Source organism: Cucumis melo, chromosome 1 (assembly GCF_025177605.1).
Source record: "Cucumis melo cultivar AY chromosome 1, USDA_Cmelo_AY_1.0, whole genome shotgun sequence".
Lineage (NCBI taxonomy): Eukaryota > Viridiplantae > Streptophyta > Magnoliopsida > Cucurbitales > Cucurbitaceae > Cucumis > Cucumis melo.
Window position 1 is genome coordinate 27,074,598 of NC_066857.1, and position 26,878 is coordinate 27,101,475.

The following is a 26,878-nucleotide window of genomic DNA, read 5'->3' on the forward strand; positions in this document are numbered from 1 at the left end:
AATTCTCCAATTAATTAATTTCTAAATTAATTATCTTATATTTAATTTAATCCAAAATTTGAATCATATTCAAATATAAATTTCTCTCATAACCTATAGTTTTAATATGTATCACATACACATTAAATTTTAACCTATAGTTTTAATATGAATCTAATTCACATTAAACTAATATTTGAACTCATTCAAATATTTTATTCTCTCGTAATTTAATTTTGAATCATATCCAAAATTAAATTTATATAATAAAGTCTAATTAAAATATAAACTTTATATTATGATGTATCAATATAAACTTTATAGACCAATTCGAGTAAGTTAGTTCTTCACAAGTGTTCGTAACACCAGCTGGGTCAAATTACCGTTTTACCCCTAAGTTACTTCTAGTCCTTAAATACCAGTGCTTCTCTAATGAACAACCTGTTTATGGTCCAACCACTAAACAAAAACCCCTCTCGTGCCATAGAGAGGGTAGGACCTTTTGTTCAAGTCCCGAAGACACCATTTAAGGGAATACTTATCTACTTACCCTAAAGGTGGGAAGGAATGAATTTCATCTTGTGTGATTATGTTCTCAACTCCCCACTCGGTTTTGTCCCATTTTTGTCCCCAAAATGGAAAGCCAAAATAATAATAATAATAATAAGGGGCATTTGCAAAATTTGAAAAAAAAAATTATGATAATAGGGCCCATGTCACTATATTTTTTAAATTGCAAAAGTGGCAAATTTAAAAGTGAATAACACTTTAATAGTCCTCTAATAGTCATCTGATAGCCGTCTGATATCATTAATTACTTGTCATATTTGTCATATTCGCAATATGCAAAAAAGAGGTGCTATGAGCTGTTTTTTTCTAAAAAAATTTGTCATCTGATATAATTTTTCTAATAATAATAATAATAATAGAACGCTTGTCCATTCTTTTATGAGATAATAAGTGATCTATTAGGTATGTTAGCTTTTTAGAATAATAAGTGAGAGGAGTTAAACCCCTTTACCTCACTAACCACATGTAGTTTGTAAAATGATAAATATATTCTATATTGAAATAAATTTATTATTAAGATGGTGTTGAATAAAGTTATTGAATAAGTGGTTTACTTATTACAACCATAAATCCAATAAACTAAGGTCTACGACAATAATATGTTCACTTGAACTTTATGCAGTGACATAAATGTAGATCAAAATTAAGTAATAAGCCTAGACAATCTATAGTATAGAAATAAGGTTGGACGACTTATTCTGGAGACGACCCACTTTTTATTTGGTACAAATGATGCAATTCTAAATTTTCATGTAGAGACATTCGAGTGAGGGCATCCTAAGCAAAGAATTTATTTAAGACCGAACCACGAAATAATCGCTTTTGTTTTAGAACAATGTTTACTGTACAAAACTGATCATTACAAATTTAATGACCTAGATAACTTGATCTTAATCCTAAGCTAACTATGAACTCTTGTTTATTTGAGATCATTCTTAGATCTGCATGAGTGAGGGAAACTCAACAACACTTACTCAATAGGCCTCCCATTTTGGAGTAAGACCGAATAAATAACTGGGGACATAAGGTGCAAAACGAAATTCACTCATTCTCGCTTATAGGAATAGTAGAAAGGTCATTCCTTTAAGTGTTGACCCCAGGACGTGAACAAGGGTCTCATCTTCTCATTTTTCCGAGAGGGACTTGATTTAGAGGTTGGACCACAAATCAATCGTTCATTAAAGGATTAGTGAGACTTAAGGAACAAGAAGTAATTTTAGGCATAAGACGGTAAGTTTAACCTAGCCATAAGTTACAAACAACCTGCGAATGGTCGACTTACTAATCATGGTTATATCAAGTGGACAAAAATATATCTACAGTTAGAAGAGTGCAGTTACTGGATTTTTATATAATTACTCATTAGTTAATGAATGTTGGTTAACTAGGTCAAAGAGTTTAATAGGTTAATCTCGAGTCGTTGGAGCTCATGATCTATAGTTTTATAAGATCTCCCTACTAGCTCACATGAAGACAAACCTTAGAACAATATACTTGGATTAGTTAGAAATGTTTGAATTAGTTTAAAGAATATGACGTTAAATATATTTGATGTAATTGACGGCTAGATATTGAGAGATAATAAGATACATATGACTTAAATGTCAAGAATTTGAATTCATATCCATATTCGAGTGCTCAAGATTAGTGAGATTTAATGTCTGATATTAAACCAAAGTGCGATTGAAGTGGAAAAAATTAGTCAAAATTGGAAATATCATCTATTAGACTTATGAAGTCAAATTTTGATTAAGTACTCAAAGCGTCGATTTTTTACTTGAGAAGTCAAATTGTTGGCTTTTGACCACTTTATGGAAAAATCTTTGAGATTAACAACTAAACACAAAAGCTCCAAAAACTCTCGATTACCTCATATTCTCCTTAAATCCATTACTCACGAGTCCCACAACCTTGTTATGAAGTCAAAGAATAGTCATGAAGACTCCTGTGGTAGCCCGGGAGGCATTCATGATCAGGGTATTCCAGGAAAAATTGAGCATCAAATGTCATATCTCCATTTCTTTGTTTTTCTTCTTTGAAATGCATGATTAATACCTATCATTTACATGTAATTAAAGTGTTATTGATCCTTTATTCCATTGTGCATGTTTTCAGTATCCATCATTGTTACACAATAGAGTTTAACCAATTTTTGTTAATTTAATTTGAATTTGATTTAATCTTATCTTAATTGGAAAAATTATTGTAAATGGTAAAACTGTCGAAAATGTTTACAAAATATAGCAAAATTTATATTCATTTTGATTTATATTTAAAAATGCCCCTTTATAATTTTAAATGGACACAAGACACTCTCATGCATAAACTGTAGAATTATGTTTAGGGGCCTTTCAACATGTTTTGTCCTCCCTTGCATGCTTGTTAAGAAAGTTTCTAAGAGGTCACCCAACATAAGATCGCTTCACAGGTTAAACACGCTTAATTTTAGAGTTCCTTAAGAAAGATATTAATATTCTTAACCTTTAAAGCAAAATGGTTAGAAATGCCTTTAGCATAGTCAATTTCCTTTTAAGTTTTCTTGAGTTGGAAAAGGAGCTATATTATAATATATTGTATATAATCTCATTTCTCTCTCTCTCTCATCTGTCCAATTAGTACACTAAATTTTTTAACAACCAAACATAAACAAAAAAAATCCAAATTAAAGCACAAAATCTCACTACTTTCAAAATAAAAACTCCAAATTTGTGGGCAAAACATGAGAATGAGTTTGATTTTGGGAGCAAAACAAAAAGTTAGTTAAGACCAAAGTTTGAAGTTTAGATGGAGAGTGTTTTTTCCAAAGTTATATAATATAATAATTCATTTTTATTCCAACAGTTTGTAAACAGGTCGCTTTCAAGTAAGGTTTCAATTTCCCATCAAAGAAAACAAACTCTCAAATGAACAAAAAACAAACTCTTCAAGAAAATCTAAACTTCAAAGTATTCCAAAACCTCAAACTCTCTTTAAAATCTCTCTCAGTTCATACCACAAAATCTCCCCAAATCATTTCTCTGAAACAATCCTTTTCCCTCCATTAACAATCTCTCTTGATTATTTCCCCCTCTTCTTCCCCAAGAAAAGCATCTCAATCTTCTTCCTTCTTCTTCTTCTTCTTCTTCTTCTTCTTCTTCTTTTATATCTCTCAATCCATGTCTCTTCTCCTTCATCATTCAATCCCCCCATTTCCCTCTTCTTTCTTCCTCCACACTCTTCCATGGCCGCCCAACAACCTACAGTCTTCTCCCCCATCACCTTCTCCAAATACTCCAACAGGGTTCTTCTCAAAACCCTCTTGGATACCACCGATGGGGGTCTTTCGTTTGTGGGTCAGAAACTTGTGGTCGGAGGATGGGTCAAGTCCTCCAAGGAAGTTATTCGAGATGCTCCCCCGGCTCCGGCTCCGGCTGATTCTCTGCCTCCTAAGCTTAATAAGGATGTGAGCTGTATTGAGATTATTCAATCGCGGATTCCGATTGTTAGGTCTTTGCTTAAGATGTTGTATGGAAATAACTTGCACGGTGGGGAGAAGTTGGACACTCCTGTTCATAAGCCGCCTCTTCCTTCCACTGCTTTTCTGGCTATTAATGATGGGTCTTGTGTTGCAAGCCTTCAGGTACCTCTTTTTTGCTACGCACGCCAACTGTTTGCTACTTTGTTTTGCGTATAGGATGTGGCTAACTTAAAAGTTTGGCGTATTTCACTATCAAAACTTATTATTTGTATACAATGGTACTACTTCTTTTGTCTTTTGTCTTTTTGTTGAGAAACTATTCTGTGATCCTGCCACAGTTTTCCATCACTGTATATTCTATGACATATCTAATGGTTGTTAGAGGCATACAAATTTTGAATTCACGTCCAATGGTTCTTGCGAGACAGCTACACTACTGCATAATTTGACCTTTTTATGATTAAAATGACTTTTAATGTTTTTCCCCTGTATCTGTTTTAAAATTTTTTATTGTGTTGCATATGGATGAATTTGTATGTTCTTCCCTATCCAAAAAAGAAATATGGAACTTTTAAATGAATTTAAAGTTGATGCAGAGTTAAGGAAGGTCTGATATTTTTTATTACAATGTGTTAGAGGATAATTGGTTGCTTAAGCTTTGGTTGTGCTTGGTTTTTTGCATTCTCACAGTAATAAGAAACTTGTAGGTTGTCGTTGAGTCCTCATTACATCATCCCACCCATCTGCTGCCAACGGGAACTTGCATCTTGGTGGAAGGCGTACTGAAGCAGGTCCCGGTACCTGGGAAACATGTTGTTCGGCTTGAAGTCGAGAAAATTCTTCATGTAGGAAAGGTTGAACAGGAAAAGTATCCATTATCCCAGAAAAAGTTGCCAATGGATTTTTTGAGGAAATTTTCTTATTTTCGTCCTCGAACAACTACGGTAATATGAATAAGCTTCAACTATAAGTTCCATTTATTTCCTATTTTTATGGTTCTGTTTGCATGCCTATAATTAAAGTGCCTATTAGCTTTAAGATCGTGCTTACTGCTTATGCAACAGCACCATGTGAATTCAAAGCGTTCTGTTCATATTTTATATCTAGTGATTGGTAAAACGGAGCCTTGAGATTCGAAAACAGGAGATTTATACAGTTAAGAGCTCATTTTCTGCTAAAAGAAAGAATTGATATATATAGTTCAACGTTCCTGATCATGGATTAAAGTAACTTCATTGTAAATCTCCTTGGTTGGATCGCTTGCATTGACCTTTATTGAACCTGTGCAATGGAATTTGGTGTCAAAGCTTGAGAAGAGAGTCTTGCATATCTAATTATTAGAACTAATGAAGTGTTGGATCTTGATCTTCACTGGTATTCTTTACTTTATGCAGGTTGCATCTGTTACGAGAATCCGTAGTGCCTTGACTTTTGCAAATCACACGTTCTTCCAAAATAACAGCTTTCTTTACGTTCAATTACCCACCATCACAACCACAGACAGTGAAGGATTCAGCGAAAAGTTCCACGTTACAACACTTGCAGGTAAAGGTAAGAGAGTGGAATCAACAGAAGACAAAGAACCCGATGGTTTAAGTCTTGAAACTGTTAAGGCTGCTATAACGGAGAAAAGCAATCTTGTCAAAGAGCTTGAGAGAAGCGAAAGCAACAGAGAAGCCTTAGTTGCTGCAGTTCAGGATTTAAAGAAAACAAATGAACTTGCATTACAATTAGAAGCCAGAGAAAAATCAAAATCCAAATCGAGGAAAGATAAAGTTATTCCTGGAAATTTTTTACCACAAGAAACTTATCTAACGGTTTCTGGACAACTGCATTTGGAGACTTATGCATGTGCCCTTGGCAATGTGTACTCGTGTGGACCAAGGTTTCGAGCAGATAAAATTGAGTCTGCAAAACATGCAGCTGAAATGTGGATGGTGGAGGTTGAAATTGCTTTTGCTGAACTGAAGGTATGAATTTGATCTTTTACTTATTTCTTAAGATAGCTACTTTATATTATATGGGTTTAAGATTCCGTGTTGATTTAGCCATTAAAATCCAATGTTATTTTCTGTGGTTAATACTTTATCATAATAACTTTGCACCATTGAAATGAAGATTTTATATCGTTTAACTTGGATTTTTGTATCATCATTTGGAGTCCAGGATGCCATGAACTGTGCTGATGACCTTGTAAAATTCCTCTCCAAATGGGTGTTGGAACACTGTATGGACGATATGAAATTTGTTCAAAAACGCATTGACAAGACTAGCATCCATCGCCTTGAATCCATTATATCATGTTCATTTGAGAAGGTCTCTTACACTGCCGCAATTGAAATCCTGGAAAAGGTGAAATCTAGATTATCTACTCTTCTATCATGTGACTCAGTTTTTCATTTCTACCCCTGCCCATCTGAATGTTGAGAAAAAAAAAATCTTCACTGTCAGGCCACCGATCAAAAATCTCAACACTTAAAAAAGCTTAAATTTGGTGCTGCTTTAACTGCTGATCATCTCAGGTGTGCAAAATGTGCTATTACAGTCGGTCACTATGCTATTTTTCGTTACGAATAAAAAAGTTCTTTCTTCTTTGTACGTTAAACAGTTATCTGGCGGATACCATCTTTAAAAAGCCTGTAATAGTATATAACTACCCGAAAGAAACCAAGCCATTTAATGTCCGCCTGAATGATGATGGGAAAACCGTGGCAGCATTTGATGTGGTTCTTCCAAAGGTTAGCACATGGGCATGTATTTACCCGTGGGAAAATTTATTTTTAGATGGATCCTGAATTGAATGAAAAATTATTTCTGAAAACTGGGTCCCAAATGTTTTGCAGGGTGGAGTGGTAATTTCTGGCAGCCAAAAGGAGGAGCGTCTTGATGTATTGATGACAAGGTATAATATTTTACTGCTTTGATTACTATTCTGTTGATATTTTTCTTGTCTATTCCATCCAAGACTTCCAGTCTTCAAACTTCCAAATCTTCTAAAATTGTTTTTTAATAAATAGACATGACATTGTCTGTCACTTCTTTTACTTATTTACTAGATCAGTAGATATCTACATCGGTTGGATGTTCGGGGATTCCATTATAGATTTTGGATTTTTTAAACAATTAATGAAATAAAATGGGAAGGTTTAAGATCAAGTGGAAAGATGAAATATTTTGAAGTTGAGCGATCAAAATCAAAAGAAATTCTAACTTTCATGAGTTATTTTAAAAAAGAATACCAAGATTTACATTGAGGGAATGATAAAAAAGTAACGTTAGATAGGAAAGACTATAAGCAAAAATAAAAACATCAAAACTTAGAGGGATAAAAGTCCTAAAACTTGACAAAAACAAACATTTCAAAGTTTGCTAGCCCAAGCGTGTAATTAGCATGAGTTTTCATCCTAAAGGTAAGAAATTTCATCTCCATCCCCACAACTAAAAAAAAAAAAAAGAGAGACTATAAATGCATTCCAGCTGCAATCTATGTTCTTGAATTGAAAAGATTTAGTTTAACTACCATGAGTTCAAACCCAGCGATAGTTGCTTGAGATAAAATCTTACTAGTTTGACGACACTACGCTCACAGATAATAGAAAGAAAAAATGTGAGAGTTATTGATATTTGTTTGAATATGGATGGTTGTTGGCAGGATGAAGGAGATGGGTCTGCCAAGGGAGCAATACGAGTGGTACTTAGAGATTCAAAGGCATGGAACAGTGAAGCACTCTGGTTTTAGTTTGGCATTCGATCGTTTCGTTCTGTTTACTACTGGCCTCACTGACATCAAGGATGTTATTCCATTTCCAAGAAGTTTTGGAAAGGTCATCAATTAAAGAGAATCCAAGGATAAAATTGTTCAAAAATGTTTTACAACGTAGCTGGGCCCCGACCAATGGTGATGCTTAAAAATTGGAACTGAAAACTGTGTTATCGTAAAAACTAAAAAGTCAAAGGGAAAATGAATTCTGTTGGTCGACTTGTGTTTGTTTGTTGCTAAGATTTGTTCTTATAAATAAAAGAGAATTTGATATCAAATGGATTATTTGTGGAGGAGACATGATTCAAACTTGTGATCTCGAGGTCGTGTATATTTTCTTAATTGCTATGCTTAGCTTCAATCATTATGATTTCTTATTCAAATCTTATGCAAATAATTCTGTTCTGAATGCTTTCATTACATTAAATAGTGAAAAGATAGATACCCATTAAATAAGGTAAAAAGTTAAAAGTAAATGAAAATCAAAAACGTAATTTGAAATTAATTTTAGTCCTTTATAAGCTTTTGTTAGAACTTTTTTTACATGAAATTGAGCGTTCTCATGTATCTTCGATTATAAAATATATTCAGCATAATTTTGATAGAAACTTCAATGAAAATGGCTTTATAGCTAAATTTTTGTTGAAGCCTATGAGTTTTGGAAATGATATACAACAACTAATAATTTGTGCATTAATCAAACTTAAATTTGTACTTTAGCTTTATTTTATTGTAATTAGTGTGTTCGTCCAGATTGTCACATTGTTTCTTGTTGGGATGAATTATTTAAATTGAATAGATGGTAGAAATTGCAAAGCTTATCTAAATCTAGGATAAATTTTGATTAAATTAAAAGTTTAGGATAAAAATGTATGAATAAAATTGTCTTCTATGATGATTATATTCACAATTAACTTAATAAGCGAATTAGAATCTAGTTCAGTGTATAAAACATCACTTGTTATCACAGAAGTAGACCATTCAATCTCTTAGTCACCATAACTGTTTTCTCAACTAAACGAGCAATTATCTTGAATGTTTTTGTATCAATTCTCGTTTGTAGACCAATTTTTACTTCACACCCTACTCAACTTTCGGTTATTACAACAAGAACTCATTTTGATGCCTCTTAAATTATCGGTCTCAACGTTTCATTTACAAGTCGTTCACATACCTCTATAATAGAATGATATTGTTTTATTGCTTACCTTTAAACACAAAGTTTTCTCAACTTTACTATTAGAGTCATTGTTCTTTTATCAATGAAGATTACATCCCTCACTAGTTACGATCTCAATCTTTTGAAATAAGATATAAGAAGAAAATAGAAGGAAAATTTGATAATAAAATAAGTCTACACTATTCCAAAATTTCAATAACTCTCAGCCTTGCAATTTTAATTTTTAATGTAGGTTATTAAAAATTACATGAATAAGCAATAAAAAGATTAATTTAATCACAATTACCCAAGTGCAAGCTCAACTACCTGTCCAATCAGTGGTGGCAGCATGTATGTGGTAACAAAGATTATACCATGACCACCATCACACTTCGGTCTCACTATTAGCATGCTTTAATATTTATATCTCTAGACATATAAAAATTCTCTCATTCCACAAACCTAACGCTTTGGGCCCAAGTATAATAGTCATTTCCAACACTCACTACTAATAACTCAATGGAAATAGAAGTGAAACACTAATCAACATCGAAACTCCAAAAATCTATAAACTAAATTAAAATAAATAAATAAATAAATAAATAAATGAATTTCTTTGATATCTATTATCTTCCAACACACCAATCAATTTTTTTTTTTTTAAGAAAGATTCTACCAAACCTGATTCTAAATTCTCTGAGCTCCAACGATTTGGAGTCTTAAGTTAAACTTTTGCTCTCTATTTTCTCTAACTCATAATAAGTCCCACTTTTTTGAATTTCCAAATCATGAACCATATATGGTGTTTAGCAAGTTGCTTCAAATTTTTCCAAAGAATTATGACAACAATTAGATGTGATTGGATTCTAACTATTTATTGTAGAGGTAAACAATATTTATTATAAACAAAACTATTGTTATTATTACTATTTGCTAAAGTTGGTTTATCTTCCATCGGACAAACTAGGATAATCATTGATTGGTCGGTTTTTCGATCAAATAGCCACCGAATTAACTATGGCCAGTTTAGTAAATGTTCAAACTAATTTTAATCGTCAGATAGCAAAATTAGTTGGTTTTACTATTTAAAATTCCAAAATATTAACAATTTGAATTTTTTCCATATTGGCACCATCCAGTTGACTTCGATTTGGTTGGTTCACCTATTCAGTATTTCAGTCTACCATGTTCACCCTAATATGAACATTAAAATGTATATTTGACATGCATTAAAAAGAATTAAAAACTAAGTGAAAGAATTATTATATAAAATTATTCCATTCATGGTATTGATTAAATTAGTGAATATATCAAGGTTTCTAAATTGTATTTTATAAAATTAGGTCAATTAGTTAGAAAAATTAAACAAAAAGTAGAACGATAATTTTTTAATTAGGTATGATGGAATTAAAAATGGTAGAATGATATGGAAAAAGTAAATTTTTTTGTAAAAAATAACAAAATCGACAAAATATTTAGACTTTATATAAAAATAAAATGTAATGAATGTTTGTAGTTTTTTTTTTCTATGAAATATAAATAATTTGTTTTTTTTTTTATTATTTTTGTAAAAGTCTGTTAAAAATATTTACAAGATAGAATAGAACTTCAAATCAAATATATGATATGATATGAGATGGATAGAGTTTACGAATTAGTTAGAAAAATGTATATTTAATAAAGATTTAGATTAATTTTGAAGGAAGATAAAAGTTGAGAAAGGGAGATTTATTAAAGGAAAGAAAAGAAGAAAAAAAAGGATGGTGAAGTGCCAAATTGTTGTATTTCTTCCACTTCCAATTTTGGCCCATCAAGAAAGAGTGAGTCGTGTCATTAGGGTTAAATATGTATTTCTTAAAAACTACTTTTTCCTTCCTATCCACTTATCTAACTTTCTTTTTCTTTTTTTCTCTAATAGACACAATATCCAATAATGTTTTCCACCTAATAAAATCAACAGAAACTTGTGTTTCAAATATTCATGAACGTTTCCCTGTAAAATTAACCGTTTGTTAAATATTTCAAGTTTGCACTTCTATCTTTTTTTTTTATTCTATTTCGTTTTTTCCATTTTTTATTTGTCTTTCTTTCCCTTGATTTCATCTTTCTTCTTTTTCTTTTTCTTCGATTTCTTTCCATCATCTCTCTTATTTTTCAATTCTTTATTTACGTCGTTTAATCTTATTTTACTATTTTTATTTCGTTTCAATTTCTTTTCTACTTTTCCTCTTCTTTTTGCGATTTACAACACTGTGTATAAAAAAATAGCAAAATCTAAAAGATCGTGAAGAATGTTGAAAAAAAATTATTTAGATTGGAGTAGCAAAATGTAAACGATCATATATAAAAAGTCTTGAAAAACAATCATTTAGATTGGAGTAGTCAAATGTAATAATAAGCGATCATGTAAAAAAAAAAAAGAAAAGATTGGAATTGAAAAAATAAATTATACTCATATCTAAGCAGTGACATATAAATTGTAGTCATATCTTAAACGATTGCGTATCAAACTAAACGATAAGCGCAGTTGTTCACGGGCATTTTTGATATTTTGCACGGGGCCTATGAGCTTTTTCCATTTTTGGAATTATTCTATACGATGTAAATATTTTGCTGTTTTTTTTTTTTTTAAAGACTCCCGAAAACAATTCTTCCATAAATAATTTATATATTTTTTTAAAAAAAAAACACATGGTACCTCTCCTCAATCAAAACAGAACCAACGGTTATAAATAATTACATTAGCAATTCTCAATAAGAATGGGCAAATATATTGACATTTTTCATTGTGTATTACAAATATTTGAAAATTTGTCCATTATGGAGTATAAGTATAATTAATGTATAAATAAATTTGGAGGATTGTAATGTAGGATTAAAAATTTGTTCTATTAGTACAAATTACAAATTTCATACTTGAATAAAACCTATATAATAGTGAATACACCTACATGTATGTATGTGATGATTTGGTTCGATTTTGTTGGTTTTGAGGCAAAGGAGAAAGCAAAACCAAAAGAGCAATTTTGAAAAGAAGGGATTTATTTGGATTGGGGTTTGGTTTCCGTTAGTTTAGTTTTAATTTTTATTAGTGTATAGTGTTGTTATGATATAATTTGACCTACATTTGACTAACCAAAGAAGTTAAGAAAGAGTAGAGGTAGAGCGTCATGAATGCCTAACTGGAGCCTTCAAGTTTTAGTGAGTGCCATCAATTGCGCAAATGTGAATTCATCAACACTAAATTCAAAACCCATCTGGGTCCCAATTTCAAGCTCCAAATTCTTCATTATATTTACGAATTCCCCGTTAATCATGGCGTCTTTCGGTACTTATTCATCTCATCTCTTTGTATTTCTAGTTATACCCATTTCCCACCTCACCAAAACCTCCATTCCAACTTTCTTCTTCTTCTTCTTCTTCTTCTTCTTCTTCTTCTTCTTCATCAATGGCTGTCGACGACGACGACCAGGGTGGGGAGGAGTATTTGTTCAAGATTGTTCTTATTGGCGACTCTGCCGTGGGCAAATCTAACCTCCTTTCGCGGTTTGCTCGGAATGAGTTTGATAACAACTCTAAGGCTACTATCGGCGTTGAGTTTCAGACCCAAGTGGTGGAAATTGACGGCAAAGAGGTTAAGGCTCAGATCTGGGACACAGCTGGCCAGGAACGGTTTAGGGCTGTCACTTCGGCTTACTATCGTGGTGCTGTTGGGGCGCTTATTGTCTACGATATTAGCCGTCGGACCACCTTTGACAGTGCCAAGCGGTGGCTTGACGAGCTCGGCGGTACGTTCTCTTCGAATCTTTATGGTTATTTTTACTCTTCTGTTTGTTTGTAGAGGCAGTTTGTGGAAGTGAATCGTATTTCTTTCTTGGGTATATTAGAATCTCCTATTGGTTTGGTTTGTTGATTCTTTGATTTGTAAGAAATATGGGAATGATAGAAAGAAAGAAAATTCAGTGTTGTTGGTTATTCTGCAATATGCCAATATCTGGTTGGAAAGCGGGGATGAATGATTTGCTTTCGTTCTTACTTTTTGGAGTTCCTTCAGTGAGTAATTTGTAATGAACTAAAGAATAGATTGGTGGTGAGGTTTGCCAAATTGATAACAAAAACAGGATAGTTTAGCCCTGTGTAATGGTTCGAAATAGATATGAAAAGAAAAGCTGGCTAAAGACCCTATTTCTTATTAGCTCATGAGAGAGTCAATTTAGGAGCAACTACCTTAGTCTTCGGGCATTTGGCACTAACGAATGAGAATGGATTTGAACTCAGTTTATGGCTGGCATTTGAAGTTATTAAGGAATAGCTGCTTAGTGTTGACTAAGTGTTGGGCACTATTGAATCAAGGACCTTAGAACCTTTTTCTTCAAGTTTTGAATAGATTCTTTCGAGCTTTCTCATCCTTCCAGGGTTGAAAGGGAAGAAATGACAAATCTTTTTGAGTCTCTCCATATTTTTTCTATGGCATAGTATGCCCTCGCTCGTTCATCCGTTCCTGTAGTATTTTGTGAGTTTGCTAGTTTTGTTTGGAACTTATTCTTTTAGACGTTTGGTATTTTGTATGCTTACCACATGGACACTAGTGTTTTGATCGAGGAGTTCCTCCTGAATTTGCTGATTCGCTTCTTATGTTGGGAGTTGATGCAATGATGAGGTTTTTAGATGGGTGAAAAGAGACCCTAACGAGGTTTAACCTTTTGTTTGCTCTCATGTTTCTTTTTTAGCTTCAATTTCAAAGACCTTTAGTTACTATTTGCCTAGCTGGAGTCTCTTCCTCCAAAGGGAGGTTCCTTTCTTATGGACTTGTTCTTTTGTATGGCATTGTATTATTTCATTTTTTTTTTCTCGGTGAAAGTTGTTTCCAACAAAGAAAACAGAAAAATTCAATAGTATGGTATTTCATTATAAAGATGTCGCTCTGACTCATCTTCCACTCTCTATGATGTGTTACATTTACATCTCCATATCTAAGATAGGTCAATAAAGCAAAGCAAAAGCTGATGAAGTGGTTGAATCTCATATTTCATTGTCATTGTCATTTGCATTTTATAAGATCATAAACTGAAGAAGCTTACTCTGCCCAAAACCATTGCAGTTCATTGCGATACAGCAACAGTGAGGATGTTGGTAGGGAACAAGTGTGATTTGGAGAACATCAGAGATGTGAGTGTGGAGGAAGGTAAGAATCTAGCAGAAGAAGAAGGACTGTTCTTCATGGAGACCTCTGCTCTTGATTCCACCAATGTAAGAACAGCCTTTGAGCTTGTTATTAGGGAGATTTTCAACAACGTCAGCAGGAAAGTCCTCAACTCTGATTCTTACAAGGCTGAGCTTTCTGAAAATCGAGTAAGTTTGGCTGATGGAGGAGCCTCTTCCAAAAAAGGCTTCTCTTGTTGTTCTCAATGAGTTTCATGTTCTCTCTCTCAGTAGTAAATTTTTTGGAGTTTTAAAAGTTTAAAAGTTGTACCCGATATAATAGGTCTCTAAAATTTTAATTTCGAGTTAATTGTTCCAAACGTTCAATTTTCAATTTTGTGGCTAATAGACACGATTGAAATTTGAAGTCTATTTCCAGGGGCATAAAACACAGCCTCAGGGAGTTCCTGATTTAAATTTGTAATTTTACCCTCGTTTTGGTTCTACAAGATATGAGAAATGAGTATTGTTCCATTTCCTTATAAGGCTTTATAAATATTGGTTAAAATACTATCGAGTAGTATTAGTTTAGATGTTTTAAGATTATGGCTCTTAGTCTCTACTTTTAATAAATCATATTTAGTCCTTTACAGTTTTTTTTTTTTTTTTTTATTTATTTATAATATAATTTAATTGGTTAAATGGTAATAAAATTTGTACGGAAGAAAATGTAATAGGTGAACAATTTTTTTGGTGCAAATGCTAGCATATAATAAAAACCTTTATGAAAAAATCAGCAATATTAGGGATTCAGTTTTATTGGAAGCCTTTATCCCGAGATTGACAATTGAAAATAGAGGGGAAAATTCAGTTTTTATTGCAGACCAAAAACAAAGCACTTAACTACCCAACATCTTAGCAACCATTATCTAACTTTGCTCCGATAGAAGAGCAAACCTAAGAGTTGTCAATCAAAACAGTGAGATGAACCAAGTTACCTCACTTATGAATATGTTACCATTGTAGTTTAACTTATCTACTCAACATAAATGCTATATTGAGGTCTTATTTCATGAACATGTCTTACCCATAGTATTCTAAAAAAATCTTTAAAAAAGTAAATACAATTTTATCATTAATATTCTTATTCGCATGAGATCTTTGGAGAAATGTATTTCGTGGAGTTGAATCTAAATTTTTATATTAACATTTGTGTATTAATACCAAACTATTTTATTCAATGACATATTTACCGACTTATGTCTTTAATTTGAGACACATGTTAACTTTATTAGTAAAAATGTGATAATTTGCAATTTTGTTATTAATTTAAAAAAGACGTTACAATTTGTTTTTGTTATTAATCTCTCACAATTAGTTACATTTTTTTAAAAAAAGTAATCTACATTTTCGTATATTAATGAGATGTATAAATGTGAATGAAACTTTAATAATATGGCTACAACTTACAACACATGCTGCTAGTTGTTAATGGTTCGTGGATGGATAGCCCATCTACTTTTTGTAACATGTTTAAGTAGGGTACCTACTTTTGACAAGAGATTGGTTGTTGGGAGAAGTTTATCAACAAAATGTTCAAAGCCTAAGAAGTGATCAAAAGTACAATAATACAAACTAAGTAAAATTATATATCTTTCATATTAATTTAGTCTCTCACCCTTTTTTTTAATCAATCTTTAAACTTCTAGATCTATGAGTGATATGTCAATAGACTTTAAAAATATCTAATGATAATGTGTAGTAGATACTTGAAAATTTTAACTATTTGTTTAGTCGTCATTCATTTCTTTAACTAATAAATAGAGGGTTAAATAGCAAGTATCACCCTTTTAATTTGGAGAAAATTATGATTTAGTCTTTCTAGTTTATAATTAAAATTTAGTCCGATGTTCTATGCTATGAAACACAAATACGAGATATATACAAAAAGATATGATGATACGCAAATTTCCTAAAACCTAAGATACTGATACTTTTTTTTTCCTTAGAAAAAATATAGGATACATGTAAATTTAACTAAAGATACTACATGTGATTCACTAAATTCACAAAAAAAAAAAAAAAAAAAAAACGTAAAGTATTAAACTAATGATAATGATACAAAATACAATACAAACACTGAAGTGTAATAAACAAAAACAACATAGAAAATAGTGAACTATAATAATTGATAGAATACAATTAATCAAAGGAGAAGAAGAAGATTCTATAAAAGTATAAAGATAAAAGATTTTTTTTCCATTAAATTGTTGAAGATATTCGAGAGGATTATATTTTACAAGATTTGATGGGTACTCAAATCGGATGATGACAATCAAATGGTTCTAAGATTTGATCTGGTTTTCTTTCAATTTTTTTACAAGAAAATGATCCTTTTAAATGGGTTGTTTAGTTTTAAGTTAGAACATTAGACACATTGTAGTTGCTTATCCTTTTTTTTTAGACAAGTGTTGGCATAAAAATAAATATGCCAAATCGTGTATCATGTCAGTATAAAAATAAATAGGCCAAATTGCATACCAAACCTTAAACCTTAAACCTTAAACTTGAGAAGTATCTATACCTAATATGAACTCTTGCCTTGCATAAAATATTTGTGCTTATGGAACTCTCTGATAACTCAAACTGATTTTCTATCCTAAATCACATATAACTATGTATGTGATTTTATGAGAAGATTAAATTCTTAAGTTTGAAATTGTAGGACTAAGGTCATGTCTATGATAGAGTAATGAGAATGGATGATGAATTTAATTGAGAGATGAATGGTAATAAATTTGAATTGAAAATGCAATGAATTAATAAACAAGTATAAAGGGTAATGGTAAAGTAGCAAATTGATAATTTTTTGAGTGTAATAATAAGGATAGGTATAATGATAAGAATAGAATGTAAGTTTTGTTGTATGATTAAATCACTTTCAATTATAGATGTGTTTGCATTTGAAATAAGACCCAATATTACTATTATTGTTGTATTACGTTTTGATTTGGGTAGTAAACGTAGGTTGAGATCTAAATTCTTGGGAAATTGCCAAAAATAGGTTAAAAAAAGAGATTTAAATGAATTTTGGGACAAGTTTTCAAAAGAAAGACTTTTAGGACAATTTGGGTGTGAATAGACAAAAATGCCCTTCATTAAATTTCTATCGCTCTCTATTGATTGTTTCGCCTACCCACGTTCGCTTTCCCTTCTCTTTCGCATAGAACACCTGAAGTAAAAAAAAAAAAAACATCTCCTTTCTTTGGCTTTTCAAATTTCCCGCTCTGCTCTTCGAAGATACTCCGACTGTTCGTCTGTCGTCGGTCCTCCAGTGCATTTCGTCGCTTCTCCTTTTCGAACCTAAGAATCAACTTTGAGCGTGTTCTCTTATTTCAGTGAGTTTTATCTGTAACCCATTTTCAATATATTTGCTTTTTCTTGGCTTGAATCATGACATCGACTTCAACATCGACCGACGGACCCTTCTACAAGATTAATCCTTCCCATCATTTTTATTCCCTAGTAAGCTGTTTGTCTCATTTGGAAAAGACAACACATAATATTAAGGCCAAACTCAAACCCGATCAATTAGCCTTATTTAGGAAAACAAAGTTTGGGCACTTTTTGGACCTAAATATTGTCTTCAATGGGCCACTCATCCACTACTTACTGTTAAGGGAGGTGGAAGATGAAGGAAAGGATTCTATAAGTTTCCTACTAGGGGGCGTTGTTTGTACTTTCGGTAGGAGAGAGTTTAACATCGTAACTGGACTATGGGGTCCTAAAGAGGACTATATTCAGTTGGGTGGGAACAGTCGACTGTTGGAGAAGTTTTTCAAAGACAAGGACTGTGTTTACGTTAGCGACTTAGAAGATATATTTTTGGAATACGAGGGTGATGACGATGATATCGTCAAATTAGCTTTAGTCTACTTTATAGAGATATCTTTGTTGGGAAAAGATAGGCGAACCAAAGTGGACATTGGTTTTTTGAAGATTGCTGATGATTGGAATTCATTTAATAATTATGATTGGGGTCGGATTGTTTTTGTACGCACGCTAAGTGCATTGAAAAGAGCCTTGGACAAGCAATATGCCAAGGGAAAGAAGAAATCAACACAGACAAAAAAATATACTATCAATGGATTTCCGCATGCATTACAGGTATTTGACTTCTTACTTCTTACTTCAAAACTTTAAAAAGATCGTTTAGTTATTTGAAACGATCGTTTAGTTATTTTAAACGATCGTTTAGTTATTTTAAACGATCGTTTAGTTATTTAAACGATCGTTTAGTTCTTTTTAACGATCGTTTAGTTATGTTAAATGATCGTATAGTTGTTTTCAAACGATTGTATAACCACTTGTTTATATATCTATATATATCTTGTGGCACTTTCTAAACTTGTTTGTCAAATGTGGAATAGGTTTGGGCATATGAGTCTATACCAACCATCATTGGATGTGGTGTAGATAAAGTAAACGATCATGCCATACCACGAATGCTGAGGTGGGTGTGCCAACAATCACCAAAGTCCCAAACTATAAGCCAGGTGTTTGACTCGCCAATGGTAAGTAGCAAGCAATAGTAACTTACTTAAGGATCGCGTGATTTTGTGCTTATTTCTTTGTCCTAAATACATTTGCCTTTTTCTATTTGCAGTTTATAATTAAGGCGGTCATTGAGATGACACCTGAAGAGGAGCAATTGAAAATTGCTTCAGGTGAACTTTTTGAAAACTTCCGCTCATCTACCATTATTCAGTCGAAGAATGGTGGTTCAAAAAGAGTACGAGAAGTTGTTAACGATGAAGATGAGTTGAAAAAGAGTAAGAAACAGAAGTCCAAGATTAAGATGAAAAAGGCTATTCGAAATCTCCAAGATCGAGTAGCGGTTGTTGAAGGCCAACTTAATACTATAAAATCCGATATTGACGAATTGAAGGGCCTGATGTCAACCATATTGAAGCACATTGGACTTCAAAGAAAGGTTAGGAATGAAACTGTTAAGTGTATTCACGTTAGTTGTTTCATATTTGGTAACCATGTTCTCGCTAATTCATTTTGAGGTTCCATAGGGTGACGAAGGGGACCACAAGGTGTCCGAAGGCTTGGAGGATGAACACATTGAAGTTAAAAAGAAGGTTTGGTTCCATGTTCATGCTAATATTGATGTTTAATTTCTATCATTATATACACTAATGCATTATGAGCTTCCATAGGGTGACGAAGATGTGTTGGAGAAGAAGGTTGATATTGGTTTAGAGGAGCCAATAGATGTCGTTGACGATGAGGACGTCATAGAGATAGAACCATTTCTCACTCAACGACCACACGTTCGGCCCGCCCGTAGGAAGCGTGCAAGTGTTTACCTATCAACCCCATTCACAACTCTACCTAAACGGTCTCTGACATCAACCACCAGCACCTCTGAGTCTGAAGCAATTGTTTATGATCCTATGCACAAAATACTTGACGTCCATTTAGATAGACTTCGAGCGTGGATTACAGACAAGCGTACAGACGATGAGCTGCGTGAAACCTTTCATGGGAAAAAATCGAAGGCTTTTTTCAGAGACTTGTTTATGTGTCGCCGGTGGTTGTCGGATGAGGTATGGGATTATCTTATCATTTATGCAATTATAATTTTATCATTGTTATGGTTCTATACATTTACTGCTTACTTTTGTTTGTATTAGCATTTGGATGCACTTTTTCTTTTCATTCGCTTGAAGATTAAGGCAGCCGGGATACCTTCTTCTCAGAACTTCACAACTGCGGACACAATCTTTATGGTTTGTAATCGTCTCGTTACTTTATGTATGTATTTGCGTTTGATATTTGTCTTTCGGTCTGATATTTGCGTTTGTATGTTTTTCTTTGCAGCGCATTTTAGTTTCGAAGTGGCCCCTATACAAAGAATGTATTAAAGAGAATCGCCCGTTTGACTGGGACGAAGAGTATAGGTTGGTTGACTATGTTGTCGGGTCAAAAGTGGACTTCCAAGATCCTTGGGCAAGTGTTGATTACGTTTACTCTCCATTCAATGTCCATGGCAACCATTGGGTTCTATTATGCTTGGATTTGGTAAGTTGTCAAGTGAAGGTATGGGATTCGCTTCCGTCACTTACAACTGCCGAAGAGATGACAAACATATTACTGCCCATTCGACAGTTGGTGCCAAAGTTGTTAGATAGTACTGGCTTCTTTGATAGGAGAGGTAGATCATCGACATACAAGGAACCTTGGCCAGTTGTCATTGTTGACCCAATTCCACTTCAACGAAATAATTGTGATTGTGGCGTATTCGCAATTAAGTATTTTGAGTACATAGCTGCTGGTGTTGGTTTAGATACATTATGTCAAGAAAACATGTCATACTTTAGAAAACAATTAGCATTTCAAGTATGGACCAACCAACACTCCTATGTATTGAAATATTAACATAAATCACAAGTATCAATTGGCTGTTCTATTATTGTGTATGTTGCATTTCAATTAGTAGTATCGATTATTCTCTATGTTGCAAAACTACTTGTAGCTAAACGATCGCTGAATTTTTTTATGATTTTAAGAATATCGTTTAGACTTTACCAAACGATCGTTTAGACTGTACCAAACGATCGTTTAGACTTTACCAAACGATCGTTTAGACTTTACTAAACGATCGCTTAATATTTTGACGTTTATTAAGAAGATCGTTTAGACATCGTTTATTAAGAAGATCGTTTACACTTACCGAACGATCGTTTAGACTTTACCAAACGATCGTTTAGACTTTACTAAACGATCGCTTAATATTTTGACATTTATTAAGAAGATCGTTTAGACATCGTTTATTAAGAAGATCGTTTATACATATGTGCGCGATGAGTATTTCTCTACACGAATATTTTGTGATATGTATCTAAACGAATACAAATATTAACTCAAATATTCTTTCTCAATTTTGGTCGCGTTTAATTGAAAATATCACAAAGTATTTATTTTATAACAAAGTTTAAAATTATAATATGTTATTCTCTCTATAAAAATTACATAAAAAAATTATATAAACGAATACAAATATTAACAAAAGTATTTATTGGCCCAAAGTTCCAGCACATATTGTTGTCTAAACAGTTTCATGTTTGGCACAGTTAGACAACCAAGGTCACTAGCAGTTACAAGGCATTCAACAAATTTGGTACAGAAAATTCCACAATCCAATGAACGCCCTTTCTGTAATGTGGCCTTCGATCTGCGTATTGGCCAAGGGCCATATGTGAAACGATCTGAATGGAGGTTGACTCCAATTGCAATCGCGAGTGAGGCAATGCATCGTGCAGGCATTTGAAGAGCTTCATCAACAAGTTTCTGCTCAACATAATTTGGCATTGAGTCGAACACGTAGATCCTGCATTTTCTCATATCAGCTGCAATAGCCAACCAGTGTTCTTTTATGTTGATGCAGGTAATCACGTAGTTGACATCTCCCCACCCTGGTATGTCGTTGTAATCACCAACAGCAGTGTTGAAATAGTATTCGACATCTTTTTCTGTCCATATACTTAGGTGTGCTGTTGGGTCTGTCCATTCAGCTTTCTTATTATCTGGTGTCACCAGATGAGTATCAAAAATGTGGTTCCAAACAATGCAGTCTGGTTTATTGATTCCAGTCTTCAAGAACAAGTCAAAATTTAATCAGAATATAATGATGCAGTTTAACTTGTATACAAAAAAAAAAATTAAAGAATAACAACTTACCAGAAAAGAGGAATGTAATATTCTAAAAGAACGCTTGCAATGGTGCTTGAGATGCAACATTTTATTCTGCAAGTGGGCGAATAGCAGATCCAATGTCTACAAAGAAAAAATAAACGATCGTTTAATGAATGAAAGGAGAGGATAAGCGATCGCATAAGAAATGTACATGTGATCGTTTACGTAGTAAGCGATCGTGTAATATTAACTTAACGATCGTTTAGTTAATAGAAGCGATCGTTTAGTTAATAGAAGCGATCGTATATCAAATATAAGCGATCGTTTGGGAAGAGTACTTACGTCTCCATGTACCCATGTGTTTTCTTCAAGCTGTCTGAAAAAGTCTTTCTTTCTGGTTGTGGAGACTACTTTCCTTTCTTCATGGGTTGTTTTTCTTGATTTTTTCCATTGCAAGTATTCCTTCCATAATTTTGGATCCACTTTCCACATCGGATTATATGGATCTACTTCTCTGATTTCCACATCTGGGACAGGTGTTGTAGATACTGATATGATCTGAGCAGATGTTGTGGGTGGATTACCTTGTTCATCTTCATGTTGCACCTCTTTATTTGCTATTTTACATAGCTTTCTTCTCTTTATTGGTTTTTCTTCCACATCTTTATCAGGCACAGTTACTGGTTCTTTTTCAACCAAAGTAACTGCTTCATCATTTTTTTTCATCTCAACCTGTTTTTTTGTTGTTTCCTGCAATGTAATCGTATTAAACAAGTAACAAACTATTCATTCAAACGACTACAAATTTGTTGTGTATACATACCAGTTGAGATTCTTCATTTACAATTTGTACAGTTTGATCCATTGGAGCCAATTCACAAAGTGCAAGAGGTTGGCTCACATATGGAAGGGTAGTAATCATCTGTGGCAGGTCTGATTCTTTCTGAATTTGATGACTTAGACTATCCGATATATCTCTTATAGTCATTAGCAAGTCTGCATCCCTACCGTCTATGCTTATATCACTACCACGTTCCTCTTCATGTTCCCTAAACAAAATGAGAAGAAACATGAGAATAAGAAAAAAAAATACAATTGTTAGGTATTTATAAACTAGTAAACAATGAATGAAATGTTAACCTTTGGGTTTCCTCTTGACGTTCAGTATGTTGTTCTTCAGTAGGTTGTTGTTGAGTATGTTGTTCTTGAACAACATACTCATTGTCATTCTGATCAGTATGATCATTCCCTTGATTTTCAGTTTGATTCTAACAAACAAATAAAAACGAACATAAAATTAAAAAAATAATGTATTGTTAAACCATCGTGTATATAAAAGTAAACGATCGCGTAACTTTGATAAACGATCGTCTATCGAAGTTAAACGATCGAGTAACTTTGATAAACGATCGTCTATCAAAGTTATACGATCGTTTATCTAATGTATGATGAAAACAAATTTTACCTGGACCAATCTCTCCAGCATCTGCTTCATTTCATACAGCTCCAATGACTGCTTTGTGATTGTGTCATCCATCCTACAGACTATAGAAGTCAGTGTGGATAAATCCTTACGAACTTCTTTTATTTCCTTCTTCAGTTTCTTGTAGGATTTTGAATGACTTCGTTCTTCTTTGTCATTGGACTTCTTTGATCTGAAATGTTTCTTCTTGGTGATTGGATGCATTTCAGACTCCTCAGCCACTGTTTGACTTTGTTCCCTTTGGGGTGAGAGTTGTTCTCTTTGTGGAGATGAGTCTGATTGCTCCAATGATTTGTTGTTCATTGCTCCAATGGATTCATCCTCCTCCATTTGCATGTTATCATCCCCTCGAATTCGACTCTCCATGAAAGCCTTCTCTTGGGTTGACATCTTGAGTTTAGGTTGAACAACAGTCTGCAATGTAATTGTATTATTGGATTGTGTAATTATATTAAACGATGACTGACAGGTTTTACTTACATTTTTGTTGTCGAATATGTTATTCTGCAGCATTTTGTAAGATGGAGCTTGTGTACAATTCCATCTCAATATCCTTGGGATTAATCCCTTACTGTTTCTTGTGGCCAGGTGCTCATTTGCGGTTGAGAGTACTTCATAAGCCCACACCTACAACATTTAAACAAATATGTTAAACTTTGATGTTCAATTGGCATTTACTTAAAGTGTATGAAGAAATAAAAATCACCTGAAAAGCAAGGACGTAGCCTTTGATGTTATAGTATGACACTGCTTTGGAACTTCGTGTCTTCTTCAGCTCGTATGCTTCTTTTTTGCCTTGGAGACTTGTCTTTAAACTGTTGAGCAGACGAGTGTAGAAGAAAGTTGACCAATCGAAGCTTTTAAATGCTTCTTCATCATCAACTCTTCCCAAAATGTCCATGTCAAACTGTGTTTTCTTATCCTTCCCGACCATCACAGTTTCTATAAAGACGGCCAAGGCGACCTTCACAGCATCGTCATCATTTGTAAACTCAAAATTCTTGAAAATTTCCTCAATTTCCAAGCATGTTATTACTTTCTTATTTTCTGATCCGAATAGAAGACTTTGCAGTCGCTTGCTATCGCAATCTTTCTCCAATGGATTGTTTGTTGGCCACAATCCAGTTATGATGTTGAATTCCTTTTGGGTAAAACGGACGTTCTTCCCTAAAACCGAGAAACAGATTCCATCTGCGTTACCGTCTTCAGGTATCTGCCTCAGCAAGAAATGATGGATCAACTGGCCGTTGAATACCATGTTCACATTCAGCAATGGACCAAAAATTGTTTTTTCGAACATTTGCAGCTGGTCCTTGGTCAGTTTATCCTTAATAAGACTGCCAATCTTGTGCACTTGGCATGACACAGTGGCAGGGAAATACTTTTCGCTAGGTACAGCCATCCTGAAATGAATATAATATATTGAAGACAGAAGTCGAACCCGAAACCCTAAACGCTTCACAATAATAATATAAGAACACAGTGATAGTTTTTGAAGACAGAAGTTGAAACGTTTGAAATATAAACAAAGGAAAAGTGTAACGTTATAGTAGGAAAAGTTCGGGAAAATACCTTTTAACGTTGACGAAAACTATGGACTGAGACAAAAATGGTCTGAGAGAACAATGGACTGAGAGAAAACGAAGGTGTGATCAGTGCGGTTGTGTATTGCGTAGTGACGAAAAACGAAAAGTGAGAAGGCGGAACGTATATATATATCGGTCGTTTTTACCAAAGGGGCAATATTGTAAATTCGCATACTTTTTTTGAAATGTTGAATCGCGGTTGTAAACAATTCGCGGGTGTCTTTCGTTGTTTCAAAAGATCGTTTAGTTTATGTAAACGATCGTTTAGTTTTTTATAGTCGATCGTTTAGTTAATTTCAAACGATCGATTGGTTGTTTTAAACGATCGTTTAGTTTTGTTCGACCAATCGTTTAGTTTTGTTTAACTGATCGTTTAGTTAATTTCAAGGTATCGATTGGTTGTTTTAAACGATCGTTTAGTTTTGTTTGACCAATCGTTTAGTTTTGTTTCACCGATCGTTTAGTTTTGTTTTAAACTATCGTTTAGTTGTTTTCAAACGATCGTTTGGTTGTTCTTAACCGATCGTTTAGTTATTTTTAAACGATCGTTTACATATTTTTAAACGAACATTTAGTTATTTTTAAACGATCATAAAACCAGTGTTTGTGTTCTTAAATGAATAAGTCAATCGTTATTTTCGTCTTCTTCATCCATTTGGACGCACAGAAAGTAAGAATGTTGGGACAAATCATTAAGAAAACACATCATTAACAAACATTCATTAATTAGTGTAATACTTGGTACATTGGTAGGGAAATTTCTAATCTTGTATGCTCGACTTGTCGGTATATGAAATTGGATTGGTACACGTTAATCTGTTGTGACCTATTTGTTTACACCGACCACACTTATGCAATTTCGGAGCTTCACCAACACTTGGAATCCTCTTTTTCTTCGGTCGACCAACTCTTTTGACTACTTTTGGAGGTAAAACAGTCATATGTACGTAGTCTTCGCTTGTCTTCCAATCTGACTGATTCCCAACTGGGTAGACGGCCTCCGCATATGCAGCCAACAAACATTCATTAGTGTAATAATTAGCACATAAACTATAAACATTTATATTACGAACCCGTGCTGCAGCAATGGCATGTGAGCATGGTAGTTGCTCAGCTTGAAACTCCTTGCAAGTGCATTCTTTAGTCTGAAGGTTTACGACCTCCTCCTTATCTAAATCTTTGACATGAAATTGGTAACAGTCAATTGGGTTGACCTTCATTGTCAAAGCTCCTTCTTGTTTCTTTTGAATAACTAACTCTGCCCATTTGGTCAATGTAGACGTCACTTTAATGCCTTCTTCTCGACGCTCCCAAAACCAACGTTGTAGCAAAGCTCGAACATTTTCAAGGAATGAAGCAATAGGCAAATCTCTAGGTTCTTTCAGTATAGAATTCATGGACTCCGCTATATTTGTTGTCATCATGTTATACCGTCTTCCTGGGCAGTGAACACGAGACCATCGTGCTATTCCAACATCATTTAAATATTTCCCTGAACCATTAGGAAATGAAAGAAGATGTCTCCACGCTTCAACAAACGTTGATTCACGATATGTTCTCGATGCATTATAAAACAAAGTAGCAACCGTGTCATTCTTATATTTATCATGCAAATTTTGACTCAAATGTTGGACACAAAGGCCGTGGAATGCAGATGGGAAAACTGATGAAATACCCTTGGCGAAGCATGTTTTCCGATCTGTCACAAAGCCTAGATTAGGCACCTCCCCTATTGCACCTTTCAATTTTTCTAAGAACCACTGTATTGAGTCATCTGTTTCTCTATCAACTACTCCAAAGGCTAGAGGATAGATCTGATTGTTACCATCTAAACAAACGGCCACTATCAACTGACCCCGATATTTGTTCTTAAGAAATGTTCCGTCCATGACTATGACCGGTCTAATGCAATTTAAGAATCCTCTAACACATGCACCAACAGCCATAAAAAGATATTTAAAGAAACGATCATCTTCGAGTTCCATGTGAAATATTGTACCTGAATTTGTAAATTTGAGTGCTTCACCATATCTACGCA

The 26,878-nt window shown here is 33.6% G+C and overlaps 5 protein-coding genes across 6 annotated transcripts; 4 read left to right on the forward strand and 1 right to left on the reverse strand.

Annotated features, from left to right (window-relative positions):
• Positions 1 to 3,482: 3,482 nt before the first annotated feature.
• On the forward strand, positions 3,483 to 8,044 carry LOC103497618 (asparagine--tRNA ligase, cytoplasmic 2). The gene is made up of 8 exons (XM_008459858.3): positions 3,483 to 4,168; positions 4,714 to 4,950; positions 5,401 to 5,976; positions 6,173 to 6,358; positions 6,458 to 6,528; positions 6,615 to 6,744; positions 6,850 to 6,908; positions 7,659 to 8,044. The coding sequence occupies exons 1-8, from the start codon at positions 3,770 to 3,772 to the stop codon at positions 7,840 to 7,842; spliced, it is 1,842 nt and encodes a 613-aa protein (XP_008458080.1). The 5' UTR covers positions 3,483 to 3,769; the 3' UTR covers positions 7,843 to 8,044.
• A 4,090-nt stretch (positions 8,045 to 12,134) lies between these two features.
• On the forward strand, positions 12,135 to 14,605 carry LOC103497619 (ras-related protein RABA5b). Its single transcript, XM_008459859.3, has 2 exons — positions 12,135 to 12,713; positions 14,027 to 14,605. Exons 1-2 carry the CDS (start codon positions 12,374 to 12,376, stop codon positions 14,335 to 14,337), a joined length of 651 nt encoding a protein of 216 aa, XP_008458081.1. The 5' UTR covers positions 12,135 to 12,373; the 3' UTR covers positions 14,338 to 14,605.
• A 2,536-nt stretch (positions 14,606 to 17,141) lies between these two features.
• On the forward strand, positions 17,142 to 18,743 carry LOC127149982 (uncharacterized). Its single transcript, XM_051086545.1, has 2 exons — positions 17,142 to 18,234; positions 18,498 to 18,743. Exons 1-2 carry the CDS (start codon positions 17,521 to 17,523, stop codon positions 18,657 to 18,659), a joined length of 876 nt encoding a protein of 291 aa, XP_050942502.1. The 5' UTR covers positions 17,142 to 17,520; the 3' UTR covers positions 18,660 to 18,743.
• Positions 18,739 to 20,543, forward strand: LOC127149975 (uncharacterized). Its single transcript, XM_051086540.1, has 5 exons — positions 18,739 to 19,060; positions 19,149 to 19,214; positions 19,293 to 19,682; positions 19,770 to 19,865; positions 19,957 to 20,543. The coding sequence occupies exons 1-5, from the start codon at positions 18,758 to 18,760 to the stop codon at positions 20,512 to 20,514; spliced, it is 1,413 nt and encodes a 470-aa protein (XP_050942497.1). The 5' UTR covers positions 18,739 to 18,757; the 3' UTR covers positions 20,515 to 20,543.
• Positions 20,544 to 21,086: 543 nt separating this feature from the next.
• LOC127149906 (uncharacterized) lies at positions 21,087 to 24,968 on the reverse strand. Of its 2 annotated transcripts, XM_051086290.1 has the most exons (9): positions 24,827 to 24,968; positions 23,961 to 24,657; positions 23,735 to 23,881; positions 23,237 to 23,668; positions 22,912 to 23,039; positions 22,595 to 22,820; positions 22,114 to 22,521; positions 21,817 to 21,912; positions 21,087 to 21,729 (listed from the first exon to the last, which is right to left on the reverse strand). In XM_051086290.1, exons 2-9 carry the CDS (start codon positions 24,654 to 24,656, stop codon positions 21,139 to 21,141), a joined length of 2,724 nt encoding a protein of 907 aa, XP_050942247.1. In that variant the 5' UTR covers position 24,657; positions 24,827 to 24,968; the 3' UTR covers positions 21,087 to 21,138. The 2 variants fall into 2 exon arrangements, with proteins under 2 accessions (XP_050942247.1, XP_050942253.1); XM_051086296.1 differs by lacking the exon at positions 24,827 to 24,968 and having other exon boundaries at positions 22,114 to 22,503; positions 23,961 to 24,658.
• Positions 24,969 to 26,878: the final 1,910 nt, after the last annotated feature.

Coding starts and splice junctions, on each gene's coding strand:
- LOC103497618 (XM_008459858.3), top strand. CDS start 3,770: ATGGCCGCCCAACAACCTACAGTCTTCTCCCCCATCACCTTCTCCAAA. Junction 4,169..4,713: donor CTTGTGTTGCAAGCCTTCAG/GTACCTCTTTTT, acceptor AGAAACTTGTAG/GTTGTCGTTGAGTCCTCATT. Junction 6,359..6,457: donor CAATTGAAATCCTGGAAAAG/GTGAAATCTAGA, acceptor CTTCACTGTCAG/GCCACCGATCAAAAATCTCA.
- LOC103497619 (XM_008459859.3), top strand. CDS start 12,374: ATGGCTGTCGACGACGACGACCAGGGTGGGGAGGAGTATTTGTTCAAG. Junction 12,714..14,026: donor GTGGCTTGACGAGCTCGGCG/GTACGTTCTCTT, acceptor AAACCATTGCAG/TTCATTGCGATACAGCAACA.
- LOC127149982 (XM_051086545.1), top strand. CDS start 17,521: ATGACATCGACTTCAACATCGACCGACGGACCCTTCTACAAGATTAAT. Junction 18,235..18,497: donor GATTTCCGCATGCATTACAG/GTATTTGACTTC, acceptor AATGTGGAATAG/GTTTGGGCATATGAGTCTAT.
- LOC127149975 (XM_051086540.1), top strand. CDS start 18,758: ATGACACCTGAAGAGGAGCAATTGAAAATTGCTTCAGGTGAACTTTTT. Junction 19,061..19,148: donor ACATTGGACTTCAAAGAAAG/GTTAGGAATGAA, acceptor GAGGTTCCATAG/GGTGACGAAGGGGACCACAA. Junction 19,215..19,292: donor ACATTGAAGTTAAAAAGAAG/GTTTGGTTCCAT, acceptor GAGCTTCCATAG/GGTGACGAAGATGTGTTGGA.
- LOC127149906 (XM_051086290.1), bottom strand. CDS start 24,656: ATGGCTGTACCTAGCGAAAAGTATTTCCCTGCCACTGTGTCATGCCAA. Junction 22,821..22,911: donor CGTCAAGAGGAAACCCAAAG/GTTAACATTTCA, acceptor CATTTTGTTTAG/GGAACATGAAGAGGAACGTG. Junction 21,913..22,113: donor ACACATGGGTACATGGAGAC/GTAAGTACTCTT, acceptor TTTTCTTTGTAG/ACATTGGATCTGCTATTCGC.